At 43.3% G+C, this 26286-nt stretch overlaps 1 protein-coding gene across 1 annotated transcript in view; it reads left to right on the top strand.

Annotated features, from left to right (window-relative positions):
• Positions 1–26286, top strand: part of Prkca (protein kinase C alpha) — a 410921-nt gene that overhangs the window by 160376 nt on the left and 224259 nt on the right. The window contains exon 3 of the mRNA XM_052759458.1: positions 4859–4941. Coding sequence (XP_052615418.1) covers positions 4859–4941 — 83 coding nt within the window. The remainder of the gene's footprint in view (positions 1–4858; positions 4942–26286) is intronic.

Raw genomic sequence — 26286 nt, forward strand, 5'->3', positions numbered from 1 at the left:
GGCATGGGCTGTTTGCTCTGGTTTAGGAGAACATGCACTGCTTGTTCTGTTTTTGAGACAGAGTCTCCTCTAACTCCTTGTTGGCCTCAAACTCACTATGTAGTCAAGGATGATATTGAACTTCGGATCTGCCTGTCTCTATACCCCCTCCCCCATATTCTTTGATTATAACTGTGTACCTCCATCCCCAGCATATATGGTGATGGAGGCTGAACCTAGGGCCTTGTGTACACTAGATAAGCATGGTACCAATTGAATGTTCAAAGTGCAAGCAGGCTTAAGGGTCTTTATGCTCCACATAATTCATACATCCATGGTAACCCTTGACATGTAGGACCTTCTATCTGCCTCCTATTGGAGGCATTCACTGAAATGAGACCTTTACATTGAAGCAGCTTGGGACAAGGACAGCTAAGACAGGGTAGGAAGAGGAAGTAATTTAGGAGTAAGTAAGGATTTTGCTGTTCCCTGCAAATTTTAGAGGGCAGTAAGAGCTTGATTCTTAGGAAACTATTTGAAGTAAGAATTTTCTTGAAGTGTATTATAGAAATATTTTAGCTAGTGGCAATGCACTGGATTGGTGTGATGATATAGCTAGAGATGACAGTTAGAAAAGACACAGTGTTCTTCCAAAGGGGCTGGATCCTTATGTGTTAATAATGTTCATCCAGATATGGAGAAGGTTAAAAAACAAAGTGGAAGACTCAAATGTTGCAACAATTAAGTAGGACATCAAAATGCTTGTTTACTTTCAAAACATCATCTTCATAATAAATTATGACGAGGGGTAATCCCCTGTCATTCTTTTCCTTTAGTAAGTGATCATGCCAATAATTTTCAGTAAATAAAATGTGCCTTTGTGCCAGGAGTCAGGGAGTGAGCATATTAATGTGGGTCTCTCCATTGCTGCTTTATCCCCCATCTCTGGAGAATTTCCAGTCAAGATGCCTTTGGCAGAAGCAATGTGGAAGGGACACTTGACACAAGGCTCGGAGGCGCTCAGCATCACCCTTTGATTGCCTCATCACTGCCTGCATGTTCAGCTACACACTCCCTCCTCCTGCAGGACCATGCAGTGAAGGCATGCATGCTGGGTGTGGCAGATAGCACACTGCAACCCAAGAGGACCCTTTCCACCACAGCAGTCTCAGCTCTGAAGGGCTGTTCGCTGCAAGAGCTCTCCAGTTGTTTACCTTGAGGATGATTCCCACTCACAGTCAGCTTTATTTTTGGTCAATGTCAAGCATGCTTTTTCAGTTGGTTTTTGTTTGTTTGTTTGTTGGTTGGTTGGTCTTTATGTGCATTTTTATAGTGCATTGTATTATGACCAAAGAAATTCATAAAGAAAACAGTTCATTATCCCTTGTTATTTATTAAGTATGGCATACCTATATATCCAACCTCTGTATTTCTGTAGATCCATGAGTATTTATGTGAATATGCATAAACATTTTTTTGTCATGCATCCTTTGTACTCATAACCTGTATAAGCCATGGTGACACCAACTATAATATCCTTTTTGTTTCCAAAATCCTGTTGAGGCAAGATAGAAAGGCAGAGAAAATGAAGGGGAAATGGAAAGGAGAAAAAGGCCCTCACTAGAGTCTTGTTGAAGTCTCTTGCCAGCCAAGAGTCAAGAAACCCAGCACAATTTAAAAAATTCGCCATAGATCTTGCCTACATAGAGACAATAATACTCCTTTTGTATTAAGATATTTTAAATAAGGACATTAAAATAGCAATGAAGCTTGCTTAAGGCCTAAGCATGTATGACCTTGCTCTTTTCCCAGATATAAACCTGAAATTTTTGGAGAATCTCACAAACAAGACTAGACACTTTTCTTTAGAATAAAAAGCAATCTGTGCAACCCCTGTGACCTCTACAACCTTGTGACCTTGGATATTTCAGTTTCGGCTGTAATCCTATCTAGTGCACAGGCATCACCTTCCTACCAAAAAGAAAATGTCCCTTAGCAACAGTCTGAGATGTGACTTCAGAAGCCACCAAAGTCATATAGAAGGCTGTTATAAAGACATGTACGTGCTTTCTCCGGAGAAGCCCACACCATGCACAGGTCTCCCAACCTTCCCGTGAATGCCTCTTTCTCAACCCCCTGAGGTTAAATCCATGTAAAAATCTCAGCCGACACGAACCTGGCTTCACACTGGTTCATCCTAAAATTCCTTTCTGTGCCAGAGTCAAGAATCCTGGCTTCACCTGAGCTGAGGTCTCTCAAACAACCCTCCAGGCTGCAGCGGGTGGCAGCAGGGACTGCGTCTATTTCTCTCGTCCCACTGCCCTGTGTGCCAACAGTGGGCTTGGTATTGAAAGTGAAGCAGGCTGTGGAACAGGCAAACCTAGTATGAATCCTGGCTCCACTTTGTAGGTGGATGACCTTAGACAAGAACCACCTTTGTCTGTTGGTCTTTCCATCTATCTCCCTGAGGGTTTTCCCTGCCTCCATTTCTCTCTCATTCATAAATGCTCATCGTGTGCTTAAAGTTGACTAGATCCCCAAACAGTGTTTTTTCCATCTAAAACTGTGGATATTGAAGCATATTATGTAGTGTCGATATGAAGTTTCACCATGATAATACCCATGAGGGACTGGAACAAGATGCCCACTCACAGCAGGGCACCTGATAAATGGTATTCGGTGGTCAGTTCGAAGGTTCTGTCACTCTGCTGCAATGTCTTAGCAGTCTAAATAACGATGGGCAGCTGCTGTCAGACCTCAGCTGGGTAAGACGCTCCCAGCTAGGCTTTGGTCCTCAATCTGTTACATTGCATTCTTCTGTGCTTGTGCCTCTGGAGCATTGCTGTCATACCTGTTTTTCTTTCTTTGAGACCTTTCTGTGGTTTCTAAGGCCCAGCAAAAGGATTCTGAATTTCTTCCTCGCCACTCCTGACCGTTTAAGAATGCTTAGTACTTGGCTCAGTGCCTGCGTGCATTCTCCTGGGATTCCAGCTTTCAGCAAACCTGCAATCCTGTTTCACCCACCGAAATGACTCACCCTTCAACTACTAACCAAATGCAGGAGGTTGTGTTGTCATTGTGCAAGAAGAAAATAGTGCATGAGCCAAGACTCAGGAAGCTCTAACCTTCCTTGCACTGTATATCAGTTCCTTTCTGCTGCTGTAACAAAACACCACAGGCTGGAAAGTTTATAAATAACACATTTATTTTCTCACAGTTCCGGATACTGAAAGCCCAAAGTCTCGGTGCTCGGCTGGCAAGCACCTTTTGGCTGTTTCCTCTAGAGGGAAGAAAAACAATGATCCACCTGAGGGAGGGTGAAAGGGAGGCATGACCTTGCCCTTCTTCCTGTGTTTCCTTATGTCTTGTGTATGTATGCATGTGTGTGGGCATGCATGCTCACACCACGGCATGCATCTGGAAGTAAGAGGACAACCTGCTGGGTCATTTGAGTTCTTCCACCAGATGGGTCTCCTGGGTCTAACTGAGCCCATCAGGTTTTGAGGCAAGCTCCTTTACCTTCTGAGCCATTTCATCTAGCCTTGAACCTGTCCTTTTCTAAAGGCATAAGATTTACCTTCAAGGGACAAATTTTCATTTCCCAGGTACCTTCCAGGGTCCCTTCCCCAAGGACCACTGGAATCGCAGCCAGATTTGATCTGTGCGTACATGCAAACCGCAAGATGTGGTAAAAGCTTGTGGCTTCCCCAGTACTTCAGGCAGCATATTGTTTCTTTAGTGTTTTTGTTTTGTTGTTTGAAGCAGTATCACAGTCAAGGGTGCTTGGTGAGCTCCACTCCAAGCTCAGAAGAAAAGGCTAAAGAGATCGCTTTTGTGTCCTCCACATTACACCACCCACAAAGATCTCTTAGGGATTATTTATTCATTTATAACACATTGTTTTATTGATTCATCTTCAGGGTTAGTTATGAAATCATTACTGAGCTTAGAAATGTCTCTTAATAATTTTGCTAGATTTACAAAGGCTCTTCTACCTTGGGGACAGCATCTGTCACACACAGTTACAAGAAAATGTTAGATTGCATTCCAACTTTTTTCTAAGGGGTGCTTTCTATAGGTTGAGTTAATATCTTTTTCTTAAGTATTTTATTTTATGTATTTCAGTGTTTTGCCTGCATGTATATCTGTGCACCACATGTGTGTAATACCCATGGAGGCTAAAAGAGTGTAGGATCCTTTAGAATTGAAGTCACAAATGGTTTGTGAGCTGACACATGGGTACTGGGAATTGAGCCTGGCTCTTCAAACTCATACTTAGGATATTTCTGTGTTATTTATTATCAGTTATTCCTTTTATAGTTTTTTTTTTTTTTTTGGTTTTTCGAGACAGGGTTTCTCTGTGTAGCTTTGCGCCTTTTCCTGGAACTCACTTGGTAGCCCAGGCTGGCCTCGAACTCACAGAGATCCGCCTGGCTCTGCCTCCCGAGTGCTGGGATTAAAGGCGTGCGCCACCACCGCCCAGCCTTTTATAGTTATTTTTATTTAACCTACAGAGTATAATATTTCTATTCATATGTACATGTATACATGTGTATGCATGTGTCTCTGTATGTGTGTAGAGTTATAGGATGATGCAAAATATGTTAAATTTATAATTCTAGGTTTTACCTTGAGAAAGTATCTCATAAGCTTAGGATCTCCTATCCCTCAGCTTTAGAGTTGAGGGGGCATTGATTAGTTTTCCTGAGCAATTTGTGGTATTATCTCCAAGCTTAATTGAAATAAAATATTATTGATTTTTGGAAGAAATGCCTTTGTGTTGCTGTGAGATTGTCTATACTGAAGCTAAAATGACTCCTCACTGTTGGGGATATTAAATCTAGACCCTTCTAACTTCCGTTTTCTTTTCTCTCCTCAGTTTGCTGTTTTGTGGTTCACAAGAGGTGCCATGAGTTTGTCACTTTCTCTTGTCCGGGTGCAGACAAGGGGCCCGACACTGATGTAAGTAATCAGGAAACTGTCATTTGATGGTAATGTGAGTGTCGGAAGTTATTTACTTTGTATTGCCTATACAAGTGTTGTTCTGGAACATGTTATTATTAAAAAGACATCTCAGTTTTCTCACTTTGTCTTGTAGTAATGAACATGTCCATCATCCTTCTGAGCTCTGCACTATTTCTCAGATATCCTCAGAGGAAAATCATTAGCTTGTATTTTTCCACTGTGGGTGGCCATGTAGATTAATCCACCAAATTTATAGTAGCAACTGTATGGATACATTGAACACCTTTCAGTTTATCCTTAAAAGTCTGTGCATTACTAAGACAGTCAGCAATTTGTCCTGAGCATTTAACGAACTGCCCCGGTTTGCACTGGGAGATCAATGCTTCATTTTCATTGTGCATCGTAAATGTCTCCAGTGAAGGGATCCTGGGGGCAGCTGTTTCACTGACCACAATCTCTGAGATGTCCAGTAATTTTATTTCACTTATTTATGTCCCGATTTTCCCTGTTTCTATTGAACATGTCAGTTTCATCTTCTCTTCCCCAAATACAAGACTAGAACCAGGACAAAATGAAGTACCGGTGTCTAAAATGCATTAGGTGGAAAGAAACTTAGTGTCACATGAAAAATAATGTTTAAACTGAAAAGGGGGTAGGCAGAGGAGGGGCATCCCAACTGAGGGTGTATAAAAAAGCTATAAGGAAATCTGATAGCTTTACAAATTAATTAAAAAATAAGTTAAACAATAAGACTGTGAACAGAGGTTCCCCTCATGGGTGGATAAAACCATCCCCAGAAGATAGATTATTAAGTGAAAGTCCTAATGTCAGAGGTAGGCTCCCTTCCAATGAGTGCTTTGTCAGGGAGGCACCTGAAGCCCCCAGAAACAACACAGGCTACTGCCACTGCTCTTGGCTGCCCATCAGAACTAGATGACCTGTCACCGAAATGCCATGACTTTGATTGGACCTGGGCTGGAAGCTTTCTCCCTGCTGGAGACCAGAATGCTGGTCTCCATGGGAGATCTCTGTCAGGGAATAACCTCAGGTTGCTGTCATCCTGGAGGAGGAACCTGTGGTTGCTAGCTTTTGTATATACTGTTCAGTCTTTTGTACATTCTTGGAGAAAGGCTTTGCCATGCTTCTGGGCCGTACCCAGAGAAAGTGTTGCCCTTTTCATGGGCCTGAGGCACTGAGGTTTTTGACATGGCCATGCTCATGTCAACAATATACACATTCACTCAAGATTTAATCCACTTCCCACAAAAGTGGACATTAAAAAGTCACTGATTAAAATGGGACACTTGTATACTGAATAGGTATCTTAAATAACACAGGTGCTCATGGAAGACTTCCTTGATGAAATGGAATTTAAACTGAGCTTCAACAGTGGGCAGGAAACAGCCAAAAGGGAGGGAGGGAGAGAGAGAGAGAGAGAGAGAGAGAGAGAGAGAGAGAGAGAGAGAGTTGAGATCTGTGGGGCTGTTGAAGGAATTGTTTCAGATCAGGAGAAATAGCAGGTGGAGAGGCCAAGATGTAGGAAGGAACTTGATCTGTGAGAGCTGGACAAAGATGAACATCAGGCGTCTTGGTAAGGATTTGGAATACAATCTCAGAAGCAATGGGAGCCCAGGGAAAGTTTTAAGCAAGTGATGTAACGCTACAAAGTATGTGATGCAGGTTGCTCTGGCCTCCTCTTAGGAGATGCGTTGGGTGAGAGTGGGTCAGTGTCCTGCTGGAACATGGGAAGAAGGCATCAAAGGCTGGAGAAGCACCTGCTCTCTAGAGCCCTGAGATGGTAGTTTGATGAGTTAGAAGCAATGGAGATAGGCAGAAGGAACACATTCAAGAATTATTTGGGAACCAAATAAGTAGTCCTTGGTCTTTATGAGGTCAGGGAGATGGAGATATTGACAATGAGTCTCAGGTTTCTGACCCGAATACTTGGATGGATGGAGGTCCCACTCTAGGACCATGGAGACACTGGAGAAAGAGCATGCATTTGAGAGAGTACAAAGGGAACAGATCATGGCTTCAGTTTGGGTGTGTTGAGCTTGAGAAGTCTGACCCTGGGAAGAGAGTTGTGTGGAGACCAAGTGTGACGGTCTGAAGTGTGTGTGCCCTGAAGATACAGATTTCATGGTTTTGTTAAGTCTGAGGAATTGACCCTGTGGCCTAGAAAGAGGATGTTGAGTGATATTAAAAGGAGTTAGATCCTAGGACAGAGCTCTAAGGAACTCTAGCCCATTGGTGAGAGGAAAGCCAGGGAGAGAGACCAAGAAGGAGCAGCCAGAGAAGTAGGAGGAAGGTGGTGAGGAAGGTGGGGCTTTTGTATGCTTTAACCACTTCCTGTGGGATCTACAGGCCAATTCTGTGATCATGTTTGGGGTTGTGAGACTCTATAATTTGTGGTATTGCTCACAGCATGGGGCTCCACATTCTTAGAGGTGATGTTAAGAGGGAACTTTTTTCAATATAAGAAAGAAAAACGGTTCATGAGATATAAAAAGATAAAAGGACTCAGCTAGCCCCACCTGTCTGATTCACAGCGGATTGTGTATGCTCTTCCAAGAATGTCTACCACTGCTCTTTGGAGCTCAGAGACACGTGACTAGGGCTTTCTGCAGCCAGGGCATGTGTAGTATCATCCCTTTGTGTTTATGGTGGTGGTTGTACAAGTCTGCTGAAGTCTTAGAAAGTCACAAGATGGTCACACTGAACCGCACCAGCATTGGAAAAGCATTCTGGATATATAACTGCCCTGGATAGTTGGCTGGTTTGGCTAGACTGGCTGGCAGTGAGCTCCAGAGATCCATGTCTCTGCCCTCTAGTACACCTCAGCACTGGGACTGCAGGGGCATACCCACTGTGTCCAACTTTTACATAGGTTCTGGGGATCCAAACTCAGGCCCACATGCTTGTGTGGCCAACACTTTACCCACTAAGCCATCTTCCCAGCCCATGTGCTTTTCTGAATAAGTTTCAAATTCACAGAATTACAGGGCTGAAAGGGTATTAAAGATTGATCTGGGTTAATCTTGTTTTATAGTGAGGAGATGGAGGCATATTGGAGAAAGGCATAAATGACCTGGGTACCATTGTATGCTGTTTTTTGGGCATCTAATGGGTTTGTGATTGGCTCCCTTTGGAGAGTAAGTCCTGAAGGGAAGGAGAGAGGGGCCGATGGATGGGAGGGGTGTACTGTCAGTGGAGCAGGTTGGTAGCATGGATTGGCAATTCTGATCAAATACTTACGATAGTGCCAAAGGGAGATGCCAGTTGCAAGAATGGAAGGATGGGGGAAAATCAAGTTGAATTTATGAGCAAAGCTGCTTCAAGCATTTTTCCCCTTGGAAAATTTTAAAATATTGAATGGAGACTTTGTTCATTGCATGGGGAAGGGTTAGGGTGAGCTGCTTCTACGCTGCTTGCTAATGCCTCCAATGAGCTCAACTCCCAGGGAGGCAGAGAAGTCATAAAACCTGTAAAAATCTACAGATATTGGACCTGACCTGCCGTCTTCAAGAAGGCAGGCACAGAAAAGCCCTGAAGAATGCATCAGCAGTCCCCAAGGGCAGCAGCCTGTGGAAGAGTGCTCCAAGTTCTGAACAGAGGTGCTCCTCGGGGCTCAAGGAGTAGTTGAAAGTCTGCTTTAGTGTTTGATATGTCAGAGGAAGAAGGGGCTTCAGGGTTCAGTGGAAGGACCCTTGAAGATTCCTCAGGCCAGTTTCTCAGCCTCTCAACTGCTCTGGAGGAGGGATGTTCCATTGCCCGGCACTTGCTCACAGCGTAGAGGGAGAAAAGAGGCAAGCTTTTCCTAGAGTCTAAGAGCAACCCACCCTTCAACCCAAGTAAAGGAGAAAAGAGCAGAAAAGGCTTCTAAAGAACACATGTCTGGGCTGTGGATTTTTCAGAGCAAGGAGTCACCAGCTGGAAAGTGTCGATGTTGGGGTACATGGCCCAGAGAACAGGGAGTGCTGTTTCCAGTCTGTGCTGGAAAGGCCAGCCTGGGAGTTCTAGACATGCAGCCTCAGAATTCTGCTGGGGTTCTACCCACCACTGCTGCACCCAAGGTTTTATGGGACAGCCCAACACATTTTTAAAAAGTAGTCCTTGTATAGAAATAGCTTTTTTGTCTTCCCCTACCAACTTCAGAGGTGGTCGGGACACAGACTGGTAGAGAGGGAATAGAGCCTCACTTTACTTTGGCTGTCAGGGACAGTGAGTGTGACTTTGCTCTGTGGAGGAACCAGGAGAGCTGGTCTGTCTGCAGTGCCACAAACCCCATTGTCTGACAGGTTCTTCCCCTTGTGAACATGAGGAGGTCAGGTGGGTAGCAAGGGTCATGATGGGTCCCGTGGCCCACTGATCTCCAGACTTCTTCCTCTAACTTCTTAAGATTATATCTACTAATGTAGCTCACAAGCTCTCTGTCCCTCTGTCTGGAGTGCCTTCCTATTCTTAGAATATCTCTAGTAAACTTCAGTTATGCCTGTCCACAAAGCCCACTCTGCCAGAGGGGAAGTGGTGCATTCCAGCCTGCCAGTATACATGTACATATGTGTGAAAACTATGTATGTGTATATATATATATATATATATATATATATATATATATAATATTAATATTAGCACTTCTCAGTTATTTTCTGCTTTCTGTTTTATCTCTCTGTCTTAAGTAAGACAAAGCTGTGAAGCCCTTTCAAAGAGTCAAGACAGTCTCAATTCTCAACAGTACAGCACTCAACACTGTCATGTACAGCCTTCCCCAACCAAGCCTTTAAATCTGTGGAGTTGGGTGGAAAAAATATACTCTTATATGCCATTTATAAAGAATACAAATAGTAAAAAGCCCCATTTATTGCATCTGTACTCTGAATTGTTCATTCCGTACATTGGATGTAGGTATATTTGATCATGTAGTGGTGGATGGTGTCTATTAGAAAGCCTCCCCCAGTATCTGGAGGGAATATTCTTGCCTAGCATTTGATGAGCTTAGCTGTGCTGTTTGGATGGGCCTTGTGCATTGTTACCAGCAGCATATTCTGTTTGGGGAGACTGTTCACGTTCTAGCTTATGCTCTTTGTATTTGAACACTGCTGAACAGGATTCAGATGGTTTCCTGGGTCATGGCTATACCTCACCTGGGAGTCAGCCAACATGCTTGCAGGCAGCCTCAGAAACCTGTTAATGCTTGCCAGTATGTCTGGAAGGGCACCCAAGGAAGAAGTAAACTAACCTGGGAATATTCACTATGACTTGCCCAGAATGAGTACACCTCAAAGTCTGTGAAATTACAAAGTTTGTCCCACTCAAAGATGCTGAAAACAATGTCTGTTGACACTTTGAAGCAGAGATGGAAGCTGGTGTGCAAATTGTGGCAGAGCAGAAGTGGGATCCCAGCAGAGGCTAGACTCTATGACAATGACTAGGAGTTGGAGTTTCTTTGCTTTACTGTGACCATGAGTTCACTTCTATGTCTTAGAAATCATTCCAAGAACAAAAGACTGTTATTCAAATCTTAGATGGTCTTTCAATAAAAAACCCAGAGTCAGATATCACAGTGAAAGCTGAAACATCAGAGAAGCAGAACAGCCAGCCACTAGTTCTTACCTCTACGAGATCCTCAGCCTAAAGAGAGTGAGTTCCTGTTTCCTCACACCTTATATACCTTTCTCTGCCAAGACATCACTTCCTGGGATTAAAGGTTTGTGTGCTTCCTAGTACTGGGATTAAAGGTGTGTGCCACCACTGCCTGACCTCTATGTCTAATCTAGTAGCTGGCTCTGTCCTCTGATCCTCAGGCAAGCTTTATTAGAGTACACAATATATCATCACAAAAGACTGCTGTATTGTTTAAGATTTCACATTTCAAAGATTCATTTAAGACAAAACAAAAGCATTTAAAATAAATCTAGAGACAAATTGAATTAGTGGATCTTATCATTTTCTTCCAAAGTGTATTTTTTTAATTTAATACAGATATAAATAAGATGTTTTTTGTTTTGTTTTGAGAAAAGCCCATTTCATTCTAGCACATTTTTTAAAAAAAAATTATTCCTGGGCTGATAAAGAAAAGTGAGATATGTATAAGGTCCAGATACAACAGCATTGTCTAAAGTTCCCCAGGGCTCAGTCCTGGCTGCCCATGCTGTTGAGATCCTCCCTAGACCTTGATTTTCTTATTTATAAATGGGGAGGTGGAGCTTGGTAATCTTTAAAGTTGGTTTTGGCCCAGAACGCCCTTCCATTGTTACCAAGAGCTGTGGTGGTGTGAAGCATACGAAAGTGGAGAGTCCCTGCCCTCTGAAAGTGGGATTGTCTTCCAACTTCAAGGATAAGCCAGACAGTGGGGCAATAGGGCCATAAGACTTTGAAGGATAGCTGCCATGGGGGAAGAACACAGAGCAAATGAGTTGGGGAGAGGAGCGATGTGCCTTTTATTGGGACAATAGGGAGTATTCATGGAAATGGCAACATGTGAAGACATATTGTTTTTTTTTACCTTTCTAATGTTTCTTTCAAAAATAAGTGGACGATATTTTCATGTTCTGCATACTGGGACACATCTCCTGCCTAATGGGGAAAGAGCTGCAGCACCAGAACTCATGTGACATGCATTCCAAGAGGACCTACAATAAGCACATCAAGAGAGATCCGTGCTATTCTGCACACCCCTGTGGGATGTCCCTGGATAAGCCTCTGAGAGAGCCCCCTTTGTTCCCATCCACGGGTGCCCTTCCCCCCCTCATCATGATGCCCTGGGAAACCTGAAAAGGAAGTTATTTAAGGGAAACAAACCCAACACCAGAACCCCACTGCTAATTCTGCTCCTCAGTGGGCGGATTCTCTTATGCACCAGATTCACAGTAACAGAAGTACGTCCTGCATGAGGAGGGACCTCTGTTGTCTCTGAACCACATTAATTTAGTTGCAAATTTAAAATGGCCTAAAAGATGCCCATCTTCATCCTAAGCCTTATGAGCTGCAGGGTGCAGCTGCTGGGTCTCTGGAGGCATCTGTCTCCCTGACCCATTGAGAAGAGAAACAAATAGTGTATCTGTCTCTGGGTCTGTAGTTGATTAACTAGAAGAGTGTGTGGTATAACTACAAATATATCACTTAATTTTTAACCAGCTACCTGAAACCATGTTTCCTAGGGAGATATCCTGGGGCTTTCTCACTTAACCCAGTGGTTTTAGGTCTCTGTCATCCTAGGAACTTGGACAGAGAGGCAGGAGGACTGTCCAAGTTCAAGGTCACCCTGGTCCTCATAACAAGTACCAGCTTAGCTAATAGAGTGAGACCTTCTCAAATAAATAATAAACAAAATAGTGGGATTTCTTAGTGGTTGTGTTTACACGTAAATTCTTTGTGGGAAAGTCTGTGTCTTTTCAAAAATTGAGTGTTCTGCCCAGGGCCTGGCACTGAGTGGAGTGGGCACTTGGGAAGTATTTGCTAAGCCACGGAGAACCACTTGGTGATGTTCCAATGTCCTGACTTGTCCTCCATTGTCAGGCCCTGGATTGCCTGAGTGTTTTCAGCGGCAGGGGATGCTCAGTGCGGGGAGGGAGTAATAGTGACAGGTTAACCATGGGTGTGACAACCGGATGGGCTTCCCTGCTTTCCACAGTCACCACAGAAAGCCACTTTCTTAACTCCTGCAGTTCAGTTTTAAAAAACAAAGGAAAAGAAAGTGGACCTGAGCAGCATCTTTAGGCTGGTTTGATTCCAAAGTTGGTATGATGGATTCCTTTCAGGGAGTTTATGGCATACAAGCAGTGAGACTGCCCTGGCCTGAGCTGTGTGTTTGGAGGCAGGGTCTGATGAGGCAGCCGCTGATGACCCAGGGCTGGATGACACACTGCACGAATGTTGTGTCCATAGTATCACCTGACACGTAACGCCTCAAGTAGTTCATGCCCCTTTTTTCCCCTTTTGCTCATGTTACATAATCATCACATGTTTCTTGAGCATTTACAATGTGGCAGGTGTTATAGGATGCAGATGTTTAAAAAACATGGCCTTTGTCTTCCAACAGCTTATTCTTAGTGAAGCCATGCATATGCATGAGCATTGTTATTATTCCCTCAGTGGACAGCACACAGCTGCGAGCGGCTTCTATCAGTTTTCCCACTGTAGGAATATAAAAACCAAGACTCAGGGGTGATGAAGTCCTCACTCCAGCCCAGGAGCGGTACATGGAGCTCTCAGCTTTGAGCTGGATCTTTCCGCTTCCAAACCTGTCCTCTGTCTTCCGGTACCATTAGATTGCACAACCAAGGCAAACAGAGAGGCAGTTTTCAGTCAGTCATTCCATGCTTGGGAGCTGAGTCTGGGGTCAGTGTGACTATGAGTTATCTTAAAATGGCAAGAGAAACTGGAAATGATATTAACAGGAAGCTCACCCATAAGGGAGTCCAGCAATGTGCCCAGCAGGCGTGCAGGGCTCTGGGACTGGGTAAGAACCTGCAGCAGCTTGCTCTGGCTTCTTCAAAGGGTAGAAAGGAGGGTTTTTCAGGGCACTGAGTTTCTGGAAAGATGTTTCATGTGGCTTTACCCTTAGCTGAAAGCTAGCCCAGAGGCTTATTCCTGGATTCTAATGAGTCACCTTTTTAATAAACTTAACTAATGATCCCATTCAATTAGCCAGTACCTTCCTCACCCTGGCTCGGTTTTCACTGCTTAGGGAGTTTTCCACCCCTAGAGCCAGGAAGGCTGTGGACAGAGGAACACATATCCTGGGGTTTAGGAAAGGGAGGGGCTTGCTGAGGACCTATGATTATCTTCACTGTAGCACTCGCTTATTTACAAAGGGATCAAAGACCCAAAATAGTCAAATGAACTCACTTGCAAGAGTTGTTTCCGCCTTTAGTAGTGGCTCAGAGAGACAGAGCCAGTGGGAAGCATGCCCTCACTGCCATCTATGTTATGTGGTGCCAGAAGTTGGGAGTAAACTCCACATGGAGGCTAGACTAGCAAGAGATGGGTAGTGGGAGGGCCTATTGTTTTAATTATGTTACTCACTCAGTATATTTATTTTAATAATCCAATATGTTTCTAAACACATTTGTTTAAATTAGAATGGCATAACAATGAGGAAAAACCAGCAACAAAAATGCTGTGGTCCTTATGAACCTTGCCACTAGCCCTGATACAGTCCTGACCACACTACTGTAGAGTTCCCAGATATGATTGATGTGGCAAGTGTTCAAGGCCCCCAAGTCTAGGATGTCATGTCGATGTGGACATCACTGTCCTTACTGGCCTCATTCTTGAGTCCACTCTACTCTTCACACCAGAGCTTGCTCCTGTCATTTATCCATGCATCAGTGTCTCCGGAGGCAGATACCTCAGCATTATCCTGGTGTCCCTTTCTCTCCTCAGCACTCTCCTCCTTATCGCCTTAGTGTAGGCCTTGTGTCCTAAGAGTTGCTCTCCTGGTCTTTGAGCTGGTTCTCCTCCACATCATCTTGCATATTTTCACTCAGTGGGATGTTAGTTATTAAAAAAAAAAAATTAAAAAGAGGGCTGTCTGACAGATAGATGGCTCAGCAGGTAAAGGCATTTGCCACCAAGCTTGATGATTTGAGTTTGATCTCTATAACCCACACAGAGGAAAGAGAGGACCAAAGGCTGAAAATTGCCCTCTGACCTCCACACAAGGGCCATGGCACATTCTCGCCCACCCCCGTTTCCTGCAAAAAGAACAAATGAGAATAAAAAGAATTTAAAAGGGAAACAAAATATGTGAACCCAGCCATGTCACCGCTGATTAACCCCTCCTGAGTGTTGACATGGAGCAGCACAGTGTAATTCCAGTGACTCAGCTGTGTTGCCCAGAGCCCTTGTTCTTTTTCGTCTTAGAGGCACCAGCAGGGTAACACAGGTGGCTTATTAGTAGAGACAGTTTTACGAGAGTCCAGGCCTCAGAGGACACAAAGGAATGTGTTTCCGGGTTTGATATAGCCCAAAAGCCTGAGTTCTTATATAGGATACAAGTCAGGGCTCTCCAGAGAAATAGATTCAGTGGGGTGCATCTACTGATGTATGGGTGTAAAGAGGTTTTCTGTTAGGAATAGATACATAGGCTCAGGGGCTTAGTCCCAAGATTTGCAAGGTGATTGGGCAAGCTGGAGATACAGGAAGGCAGATTGCCTGCCATGCCCCAGCCCTGTATTTGTGGCCTGAGACCCAGGAGAGCTGAGGATGTCAGTCCCACCCAGTCTAAATGGTAAGCTTGAGAGTCAGGGAGCTGAGGGCAAGAGAAAGCCCACTTTGAAAGCCTTCGGGCAGGAAGACGTCTGGCTTACTCAGGGGACAGTCAGTCTTTTGCTCTATTCAGGGACTTAAGGGACTAGGTTGGGCTCACCCTGGTATAGTCTCTTAGTTTCACTTCCTGTTGCTGCCACAGAATACCCTGACAAAAGCAACTTAAGGGAGAAGGGGTTTACTGAAGGGGAAGATGACTCGTGTGGCCCACAATTGCAGGGTACCGTCTGTTGTAGGAAATTCAGCTTAGCAGGAACTGGAAGCCTCTAGTCACAGTGTTTCCATCCACAGTTCAGGGCAAAGAACAACAAGGAGATGCCCGCATGGTAGAGCTCAGCTTGCTTTCTCCACCTGGACAAGGAATGGTGCAACCCACAGTGGGTGGGTCTTCTCACACCAATTAACATAATCAGAGAGCCTAGCCACCCCCAGACACACCCACAGGCCAGCCGAGTCTGAGTAGTTCCTCCTGGAAACTCCCTTCCTAGGTGCTTTAGACAGTGTGAGGTTGACAGTTAAAGCTAGTCATCATAGCAACCTACTTTCCTCAGCCTAACTATTGCTCTCATCCCCTCCCCCAAAAAACCCTCATAGAAACATCCAGAATAATGTGTGACCAAACTATCTGGGCACTCAATGGCCCAGTAAAAGTGACAAAGAAAATTGACCATCACAAAAGAGGAATACACAGGCTCTACATCTTGGAAAGGGTGAGTCATAGGGGCCAGTCATGTAACCATTTATCACAGAAGACCTACTTGTCTGTAGACCATGCTTTCTTCCCCCCAAATTATATTCATTCCTGTATCTCTCAAACCACTGTTTGTTGAAAGAGTAAAAATTTCCTATATGTATACAATGAAATATGAATATCTCCTCCCCATGTATGAAATTCTCAAAAATAATGAAAAAATCTTAAAGACTATAAAAAGCTACTGTATACAAAACTAGATATGAAATTTATACTAAGTACTTGCAAATATCGTTAAACTGTCAGACACTTTATTCATATGTGTGTGTGTGTGTGTGTGTGTGTGTGTGTGTGTGTGTGTGTGTGTGTGTGTATTTACCAAAGCTGATTCAGATATAAAGTAAGATGAAAACGTACACAAGGCTCCTATATATTTCATTGAGAATTTAAGACACAAGGCTAATGTGCATCAAACTTGCATGGATTGACAAGTGAGTTATTTTTAAAAGCTAGAACTAGCTATCCACTCAAAAGAGACTAAAGTGCAAGAGGGTGGAGATGGTGAGTTGTGTCTGTTATTTGTAAAGTTCACAAGAGCTTGCTACCAGCAACTAAAATAAAATTTGAACAAAAAAAAATTCATACTAAATAGATTAGAATATTACTTAAACTTTTAAAATCTAAATAAATAGGAGAAAGGATTGAGGTTTCTGGTCCCAAAAGTAAATTGAAAGTAATTACCTAGATTTCTGGAGAGAATGTGTAAAATGTTTCTCGGGGGTTCTCTCAGAACCAGTATTGTCTTCCCAGATTGTAAGGCATGGTCTTTAGGAAGTGAATCTCCTTTTGTTGTTGTTTTGCTTTTTATCTTTTTGAGGAAACAGACATTTGATTTTCTTGTTAGGGACTTCTGAGTGCTTAAATATTAAGCCCTCACAGAGTAATGCAAAGTCCCTGTTGAACTAAGTGACTGAAAATTTTCAAGTCAGTACACTTTTTTTTTTTCAATGTCAATTTGGAAAACAACCTATTGAAGACAATTCTTGTTTTGTCATCTGTATGGGATGCAAGGATGCTGGAGAAGAAACTCAAGGCCCCTTGATCCACATAAAGAATGCTCCACTACTGAGCCACACCCTCAGCCCTACTGGAGATTCTTGATTGATAGTTCTTGGAGTTATGGCTGGTTATACAACTGTTTATCTGGAAAGGTTTGCAATGATTCAGGGTTCAAGAGGTTAGGGATGGACAGTGTTTGATCCTTTTCCTGTCCTTCATTCCTTCCATCCTACATACCTGCCCATACTTAACTGCTTGGGTCTACAATCCCTGCTATTGCTGCTATGTTCTGGTCAAGAGAAATTCATTTGATATACATTTTGAAACACTTGCTATAACTATTTCCTTTGGGTGAGATGTTTTTGCACATCATAAAACACACCTAAGAGGAACCCCTTTCAAGAAGGCAGTTGGCTCCCTGCTCCTTCTCTGCAGTTTCTAGGGCCCCAGCTGCCCCTCCCCCATCCCTGCTGTAAAGCAAGACTCTTCCTCGAGTTAACATGGAATCTAAATGTTTAAAACATGAGAGTTTCATACTTGGAAATGGTATTCTCTGTGGAGGAGGGTGATTTTAGGTTTCTAGATATTAAACTGTACCATGACTCATTTGTTCTTAAACAAGTCATTCTCCAGTTACTAAAATTAATCACAAAAAAAAGACCAGGGAAGCTTGAAAAAGAAGAGGAGTGGGCACGGCAGTCCCTAACATTAGAAAGGCAGGACTGCTCTCTTAGCACTTGCTGTGTTTGAATGATGCGCCAAGATTAGGGTGATTCATTTTAACCATTTCCTCCCACTAAAATCTGGTAAGTCAGAATAACTTCATGTACAGAGCCAGAAGTGGGGGAAGAAAAATGGCAGGTGTGTTGAAAATTCTGAAATGAGCTACGCATGTAAGTGAAACAGACTTTGTAAATCCACACACTGCTGTTAGTTGGAGTTGTACACTCAGGTTGCAGTAAACGGCTATGTATCCAGGAGCCAAACAGTGGGGTGGTCTTGCAAAAAACCTCTGGAGAAATCTACAGTGTACCGGAGGGTCTCCTCACTTGCTCCCAGTTTGGTCCCCGTTCCTGATCTTCTGCACGACAGTCAGAGTGGGACTCTGTAGCTGTTAGGTAAATCAGTCGCTTCTGCATTGTTCCATTCCCCAGCTATTAGAATACAGCATGGCTCCTACCATGGAGTCAAAGCCCATGGGAGCAGTGACCTGGCTCTTGCCCACTCACTGACCAAGCTCAGACCTTCCCAACGTACATTTACTTCTTCCAGTTCCCTGTTTAGATGCACAACCTTGGAGACACTTCTTTGGAGCACTCTTCACTTGTTACGTGTGATGTTGTTTGTATTCCTTTATGTATTTCATACTCTCCATCATCACCATCTGAACCATGGCTTTTGTTAACTGACTTTTGTCTGTCTTTCCATTATCATGAGCAGGGGCCTTATCTTATTCTTCCATTTAACCTAAAACAATAGCTGGCCCATAGTAGGTGCTTACTACATATTTGCTGGCTAGATGGATGCATATATATTCTTTCTGCAATGGAGATGAAAATATTACAATGTTTTGTTTGCTTCCTACTAACAATAGAAGGAAATATCTCAGGACTCAGAGATTTTTTGATTTTTATTTTTTATGACTGTAATGATAGCAATATAGTAATGAACTGGTCATGCCAACGAAGCCAGGGACTTGCCATGTGAGTGGACATTATTTTGAAATAAAAAGTCTATTGTTCATAATGTTAATGTTTAGACTATGTTGTCTTCAAACTATTTAAAAATACAATGTATCTTCTCACTGTTACTTAACCAGAGTATCCAATTAACCATCAGATTCTAAATGCCAACAATTCTGGACACAGGAGGTAAGTGTTGAATTTAAAACCTTGCGAATAGTTTATGTCTAGTAGGGTCTTCCCATTGTTGATTATGGCCAGCAAGCAGTGTCCTCTTTTCTAGATTTCCCTCAGGAGACTTTGGGTTCTCTGACTAATAGTACTACGGAGCAGCAGAGAGTTGTTAAGTCAACTGTGGCTCAGCAGTGTGGTAGAGTTTGTGTAACAACACAAATGATGGCTGGAGAGACAGAGAGATGCTCTGTGCTGCCAGGTCCCTGAGCTCGATGTAAAGTAACTGCTAAGATTAGGACTTTGGCAGATGCTACGTGCAGGGAGCAAAGACAGGAAGGGAATTTAAGGCATCAAAGCTGCTAATAATTTGATCTTTAGACTGATTTGATTTAGAGATATTTTTACATTTAATCTCGTTAGTACAATATGATTTTGAAAGGTTCTCAAATTCTCACTGAACCATTTGTGCCTCGCTCTAATATTATCCATGTAATTCTTTGAGAATATGACAAATTGCTACCAGTTTTTCAGATGTCATCTGCATGAAATATGCCCACCCATCTGAGATGTGGTCTTTGCTCAGTTGTGTGGGATGAAGCTGTTTGGTGCAGATGCTAAGTTATCAGTTGTGAGCTGCTGGGAATCAAACCTGGGTCCTCTGGAAGAGCAGCCAACACTCTCAACCACTGAGTCATCTCTCCAGCACCATGAGTCTTTCTTAACAATTGCTTTTTCCCAAAATTTTGTTGGTTGTTTCTGCCTGGTGATTGTACTTCTAAGTTGATTGGTTTTGAAAGAGTCTTTTCATTTTAATAATGAAATATTTTGAGTTTTAATAAGTGTGTGCATTAAGTCATGATGTTTTATTTTATACAGTTACTCCTGAGTAGATGTAACAGTCAGTTGGAGCAGAGCAGGTGCATGAATGAATCCACTGTTCAGAAAGCAACTTGGCAACACTCAGAAGCAACAGAGCATCACAAAGCTAAGGGGGCGGTCCCCACCAGGGCCACTAGGCTTCACACAAAGTGTGATAAACAACCAGGGAAGCATCTGAAGGATGTTTCTAGATATTGAGAAACCAGCATTAGCAAAGAAACTGTGGGGGAGCAGGGAGGGCAGTCATGGCAGAAGGACCCAGGAAGCAAGCCAGGAATGGTCAACATGGGGAAATGAGAAGGCTGGAAGAGTCAATGACAATGAGAGCTGCCTTTTCAGCGTGGCGATGTCTTCTTGGGTGGAATGATGGGTCTGCCTTTGAAGTCCCAGAGGGTGGTCCTGACTCAGGGCTTAGCATAGTCCCCGAGAAGATGCCCCAACAGATGTTTCTAACAGTAGGAGGAATTCAAAACCAGGAGCCCCAAGAGACAGGACAAGATGTACCAGTCCTGAGCTGTGCTGTTAGAGAGGAGCCAGGAAGGATGCCAGATTTCCTCTTCACAGTCCCTTTTTACCCACCCAGTTCTTATTCTTCCTTTAAGAATCAGGTTTGGCAAGTGTCCTCTCAGGAGATTTCCCTGAGCACACCCCCACCTCTCAATGTGGACTTCACCCCCCACCTGCCTCTCTGCCTACATTGGGTTGTCTCTCTTCTTCATGCATAGTCCTTGGAGACTTCAAACCATACTGCTGTGTGTCACTGTGTCCCCATCTCTTCATCTATGGTGGCCTCGTGAGAGCAACGCCATCCTTTCATCTCATCCTCACTGCTTGAAGGGAACCTCGCTTGTAGGTGGCTCTCAACACTTACCAAGTTAGCAAAGAAACACAGAGACCTCAGTGAGATTCTTCTTCAGTTAACCTTGACATTGACAGAATTTCTGATTTAACTTTGTTAACACCAGCACCATTCTAACAGGCTTTCCCTGAGCCAATCACGTGTGGCCTCTTAGCATTATGGCTGGTTATTGAGAATAAAGAGTAACACAGAGTTCTTTGTGCAAGTGCCTTCAAATTGTGACATCCAACTTCCATGCCCAAGAGAGGGGAGAAAATACCCACAGAACCATTCCATGAAGCACTTCATGCATTTCAGTTTTGAGTGAAAGACGCCCATGTTGAGGATGGCTGTGGACTGTTAAACAGCGTAGACTGTTAGACAGCTGGGATACTGAGAATGGATGTGATCACAATAGTCCTCCAAGTTCCCTCTTTTTTATTGAAACAGAATAACCAGGGAAGAACAAAATGAGCTTTAAAAATAACTTGGTACCCATGTAGGTGAAATAGCCTTACCTCCCAGCAGCAGAGAATAAATGGTTCCCAATAGCTTTGTTCTAAATATTTCCTTTAAAAACAGGACCCTTCTTTCTTTCTTTCTTTCTTTCTTTCTTTCTTTCTTTCTTTCTTTCTTTCTTTCTTTCTTTCTTTCTTTCTTTCTTCTTTCTTTCTTTCCTCCCTCCCTCCCTCCCTCCCTCCCTTCCTTCATTCCTTTTTTTGGTGGTCAATTTAAAAAACAAAACAACTCAAGCAAAAAAGAAGTTTGGTGTTGCCATTTATTTCAGACTCGTCCAGGAGGGAAAGCAGAAGGCTGATCAGAGCACAGTAGAAGGGGAAGTGTGCGAGCATTGCACACGCTTGCATGATGCTGTAGGTAGTGTATGCTTTGCTTTAAGTAAGTGTGGCTCTCAGAGGGTGGGTCTCTAAACAATCTGAAGAGCCTTCTATCAAACTCCTGTTTTGGATTGCCCATCTTAATTTTATTTGAGAAAAGATTTTTGGTGCTTCCATGATAGTTTTAGCTTCTAAAACAATGTTGTTTATTTACACATAGTATTTGAACTGTCAATACTGTACTATTACTGCTGAAGGGTTGGTTTCTTTCTTTCTTTTTTTTTTTTTTTTTCAAGAATCCTCTCAGGGAAATTGATGAACCTGATAACCTAATTTTAGACCTCCTGAAATTTGGCAGATGGTTGATATTTATAGTGTTCTGAATCAGTTCCTATTAGAGATTTAAAAATAGTTACACATTAGAGAATATATTTAAAAAAGAAAAGGTTTTTAACCCTAAATCTGGTGCACAGAGATTTGTTTTTAGCCTCCTGAGCTGGGTGTGCATTTTCGTAGCGGTTTCTAAAGAGGCTTTTTGTACTCTCTTCATTCTCTTTCCTGTGTGATGCTGCTGTTGTCATGGAAACAGATCTTGGAGTTGCTTTGTTATACAGCGTAAGGGACTCCGTGATATGGAGATTAACCACAGGTTGCTATCATCCGCATACAGTTGTGTATGATGCATATTGTACAAAGCTTAGAACACTGTGTTTTTGAGGGCACGTCATTTTTGACATCTGCATATGAAACATACACACACATCAGGTTGTCAGCCACGGGCTCAATAAAATGTACAAGCAATGGGCACATGGCACTTCTTTTACGAGCAAGTGAATTCTGTCCCTGGCCGAAGCATATCTTATTACTACATATCCAGTTAAGGGCAGTGCCTTGAGAAAGGAAAGCTTAGTTTTTTGTTTGTTTGTTTGTTTGTTTTGTTTTTGTTTTTGTTTTTGAGTGCCGTAGGAAAGGAACAAGGCCTCAAGTAAAGGGGATTTCTGTTAAAAATGTCCAATCTTATAGGGGTGAAATTGGCTCCGGAGATGAAAACGATCTGTGTACAGTATGTTAGGGTGTGCTCAGAGCTCTAAAGTTAGAATGGTTTATCAGCAAGTTTGCACGTGGTAAGATAACTCATTCAGATACAAAAGCAAGGCACTGTGGTGTGGCGTCGTGGTTTGGGTCATCGGGGTGTGAATTGGGCTCCTCAGCACTGGGAGATGCAGTGGGCTCTTACTGCCCTGAGACTGTCCTTGGCCTCAGTTTTCCTCACCTTTGGTGGCATTCTTCACAGTTACACTGAGAATGTAATAGGGGAATAAAAGACTTGCAATGTCTGGTGTTTGGTGTATGTTAACCCTACCCCGCCCACACACACCTCCCAGTCCCTTTGGTGTTCCTAGGGCAGTGGGCCTGCAGCCTCAGGATCCCCTGGGAACTTGTTAGGAACACAGAGACACAGGTACCCTGGTGGGGCTGGTCACCAGGCTTTCCATGTGAGTCGCTGTACTTGAGAAGCTCTAATACACTTTCCTGGGCAATTTTGTCACTACTGCTGATGTTGTTCTTGGTGGTGGTGGTGGTGGTGGGTCCCATTGGGGGTCAAACCCACAGCTTGCACATGCTAAATGCATGCTCTATCACTGAACTATGTACCCTCATGGACACAGATTTGTCTTGGACATGATTATGGTTCTTGTTGACATTTAAGGCTTCAGCCAGCTCACCACTGAGCTCGTCTACTCCAGTGTTCAAAGAAGGTATGGGATGAGGTGGCTTTGGGCTCTTGAGTTGTTGGAAGAACAGAATGAGAACCTCTATGTGTTTATCTTACTATCAAAGAGCTGGGTAAACTCCAGTTCTCAAAGTTGGTCGCTATTTACCCCTAAATTTCAAGTGTCTGGATGTATTGTTTATAGTCAGCTCATACTTTGGGGTAAGGCTGAAGAAGTACTTGTCCATGCTCTTTCTGAATTCTAACGCTAATCATTTTGATTTCTATGTGCCTTGGTTTCTGGGCTTTGCAAACCAAAAGGTTTATCCTAAGATTACCAGGAGAGAGCATGTCCATTCGCAAATGCAGTTACTTTAGAGACAACAAAATTCTTGTGGGCCTGCCATACCTGATGTTACTGACTTTAAAAGCCCAGTTTTAAAAAAGTAAGTCCTGTGATAATTTTAGAGTCTACTGGCATTGGGAGATAAGAAACCTTCATTTATGAGACATTTCAGATACTGTATGACATGTGGTATTTGAAGGACTCTCGGGATCTTCCTACTTGATAACCACAAAACTGTAGCTTCAACTAATTTTGACATGGGGTTTTTCTAAAACAGTCTCTGGGCTCCAAGAATGTGACATAAAGGATTTGACTAGGTTCAACTGTTTTCTAAGAAAAGTTGAAGTATAATTTTCCTCTGCGATGGCTATTTTTGGTTGTCAACTTGACTACATCTGGGATGAAAACCAAAACTGGAGGGCACACCTGTGAGGGGTTTTTGCTTAATTTGAAGGAGATAGAACCACTTCTAATCTGGATCTTTTGGTGAGAAGACATATCTTTAATCCGGGCCATACCTTCTGCATCCAGCCTTGTGGACTGAGCAACTACTGGATTCTTGGACTTTGCATTCACAGCCAGCCATTGTTGTAGAAGCTGGGCTGCAGTCTGTAATTCATTCTAATTCATAATCTCCTTTTGATATATATATATATATATATATATATATATATATTATATAAAATATGAGAGAGAGATTCATTCTGTAAGCTTTGTTACTCTAGACAACCCTGACTAATATACCTCTCTTGGCTAATTAAGATGATTAAAAGTTATCATCCAGTTAGGGAGGGATAAATCTAGCCCAGTTGGGCCCAATTGGGAAGATGCATATGGAAAGAAGCCTAGCTTAGGACAGACTGGGACTCCTCACAGGAAAAGTGTTCTCGGGCTTATGGATTTGGACCATGTATGTAGGAAGCAAAAATGAGGTCTGTGATTGTTCTTTGGAAGGCAAGAATGCTGGCTCAGGATATGGAAGACCTAGTTTCTAGCTTTAGCTAAGTCTCCAAAATGCTGGATGTTCTTTGGAATAAGATACTTGTGTGAAGAATGAATTCAGGAACAGACTCACATTTAGCTCTGTAACAGACCTCAGTTAATGTGAATTCTCTCTTTTTTTTTAATGTGTGTCTATATGATATGTAGTGTGTGTGTGCATGTGTGTGGGTGGGTGCACACATGCCATGGTGTACATGTATGGAGGCCAGAGGACAACTGGGGCGTTTGTCCTCACCTTGTTTGATGCTGAGGTTCCTGCTCACTGCTGTGTATGCCAGGCTAGCTGGTCACATGCTTCCAGGAATTCCTCTGTCACTGCTTCCTATTTCTCCATAGTCCAAATTTGGCCTTTATTCTGTATGATGGAGAGAGGAGGATTTCCACCTCATCTGAACCACAGATCTCTCCAGCAGGAAGCACCTTGGTAAAGTGGAGGTAGATTGTCCTCATGTCTATGAGGAATACTGTTGGGAATACCTGGTACCCAGGACAAAGCTGAGAAGCTGGCTGCCTCAGGATGGGAATACCTGAGCCTTAATAAAGCCTGCCCTCTTTGTTTGTAAACTTTATTTATTATTTAGTGATACCTTATTTGAAGCACCTGTCGGCCTCACAATTGTTCTTTAGCTGAGGGTAACCTTGAACTTTCAATACTCCTGCTTCCACCTCCTAAGTACTAGAATATAATGCCATGTCAGTTTTTATGTCATGCTGGGAATTGAACCCAGAGCTCTGTGCATGCTAGGTAGGCACTCTTCCAACTGAGTTACGTCCCAATTCCCTAGTCATATTGTTATGACTTTTTAATCTCTATTATGCTGTACCCAAAAAAAAGAAAGAAAGAAAAAAGATTTTGTGTCTGTTGACAAAGGCAGGAGAGACGTGGCTCCCAGGGGAAGCAATGGAAATTCAGGCAGATGAGCCCAGTACAGGGCAAGGTAAAAATGAAGACAGAGTTGGAAACTTCTTGTGTACTCTCTCAGAAGGTCTCAGCCCAGGGTTTGATAGTATCTCATAGTGTAAAGTAGCCAAGGTCTTCCCTTGCAAGTGGAGAAGTCCTTTGGGGAAGTGAGGCCAGACACTCAAAACAAACTGGACACATGCTGAGGGAGGGTAGGGTAAGGCAGAGTTCATGTGTAAAACAGTAAAAAGCACCATGGCTATTCTGAAGAAACAGGTGACATCAGACCATCTGGTTGGGTCTGTCGTTTGCTGGTGTATAGTATATTCATATGGCTCACTTAAAAATCAAAGTGAGGTCAGGTATGGTGGCACATGGCTTTATCCAAGCACTTTAGAGGCAGAGGCAGGTGGATCTCTGTGAGTTCAAGGCCAGCCTGATCTACATTGCAAGTCCCAGGATAGCCAGCACTAAGTAGGGAGAGACAGAGACAGAGACATAGACAAAGGCTCCAAAGGATGAGCAGGTAAGGCAGTATCTACTGTGTGCTCACTCACAGAGCCCCGGGCTCTGCTCCTGTCCTGGGACCTAAGACCTTCAGTGCCACGTCTTCCCCAGCTCTGTCACTGCTTCTGCAGCCATTGTTCCCTTCTGTCTGGTTTCAAACAGTGTCCAGAAGTTGCTATAGAAGATCTGAGGGGAAGGGTCTAGAGACCACCTGAAACAGAGGGGATGTGCTCTATCGTGTGTGGCCCAAGTCATCTCGGAAAGGTTGGCCTTTATTAGATTATGGTCACTGTAGCTGGAGTTTTCTCCAGTCCTGCCTGGCCCACGGTCAGTTCAAATCTCTCTCACCTGCCAGTCCCGCAGCTGCTTAGACCCAACCGAGTAAACACACAGAGACTTATATTGCTTACAAACTCTATGGCCATGGCAGGCTTCTTGCTA

Source organism: Peromyscus californicus, unplaced genomic scaffold, assembly GCF_007827085.1.
Source record: "Peromyscus californicus insignis strain IS unplaced genomic scaffold, ASM782708v3 Scaffold_3__1_contigs__length_106647218, whole genome shotgun sequence".
NCBI lineage: Eukaryota > Metazoa > Chordata > Mammalia > Rodentia > Cricetidae > Peromyscus > Peromyscus californicus.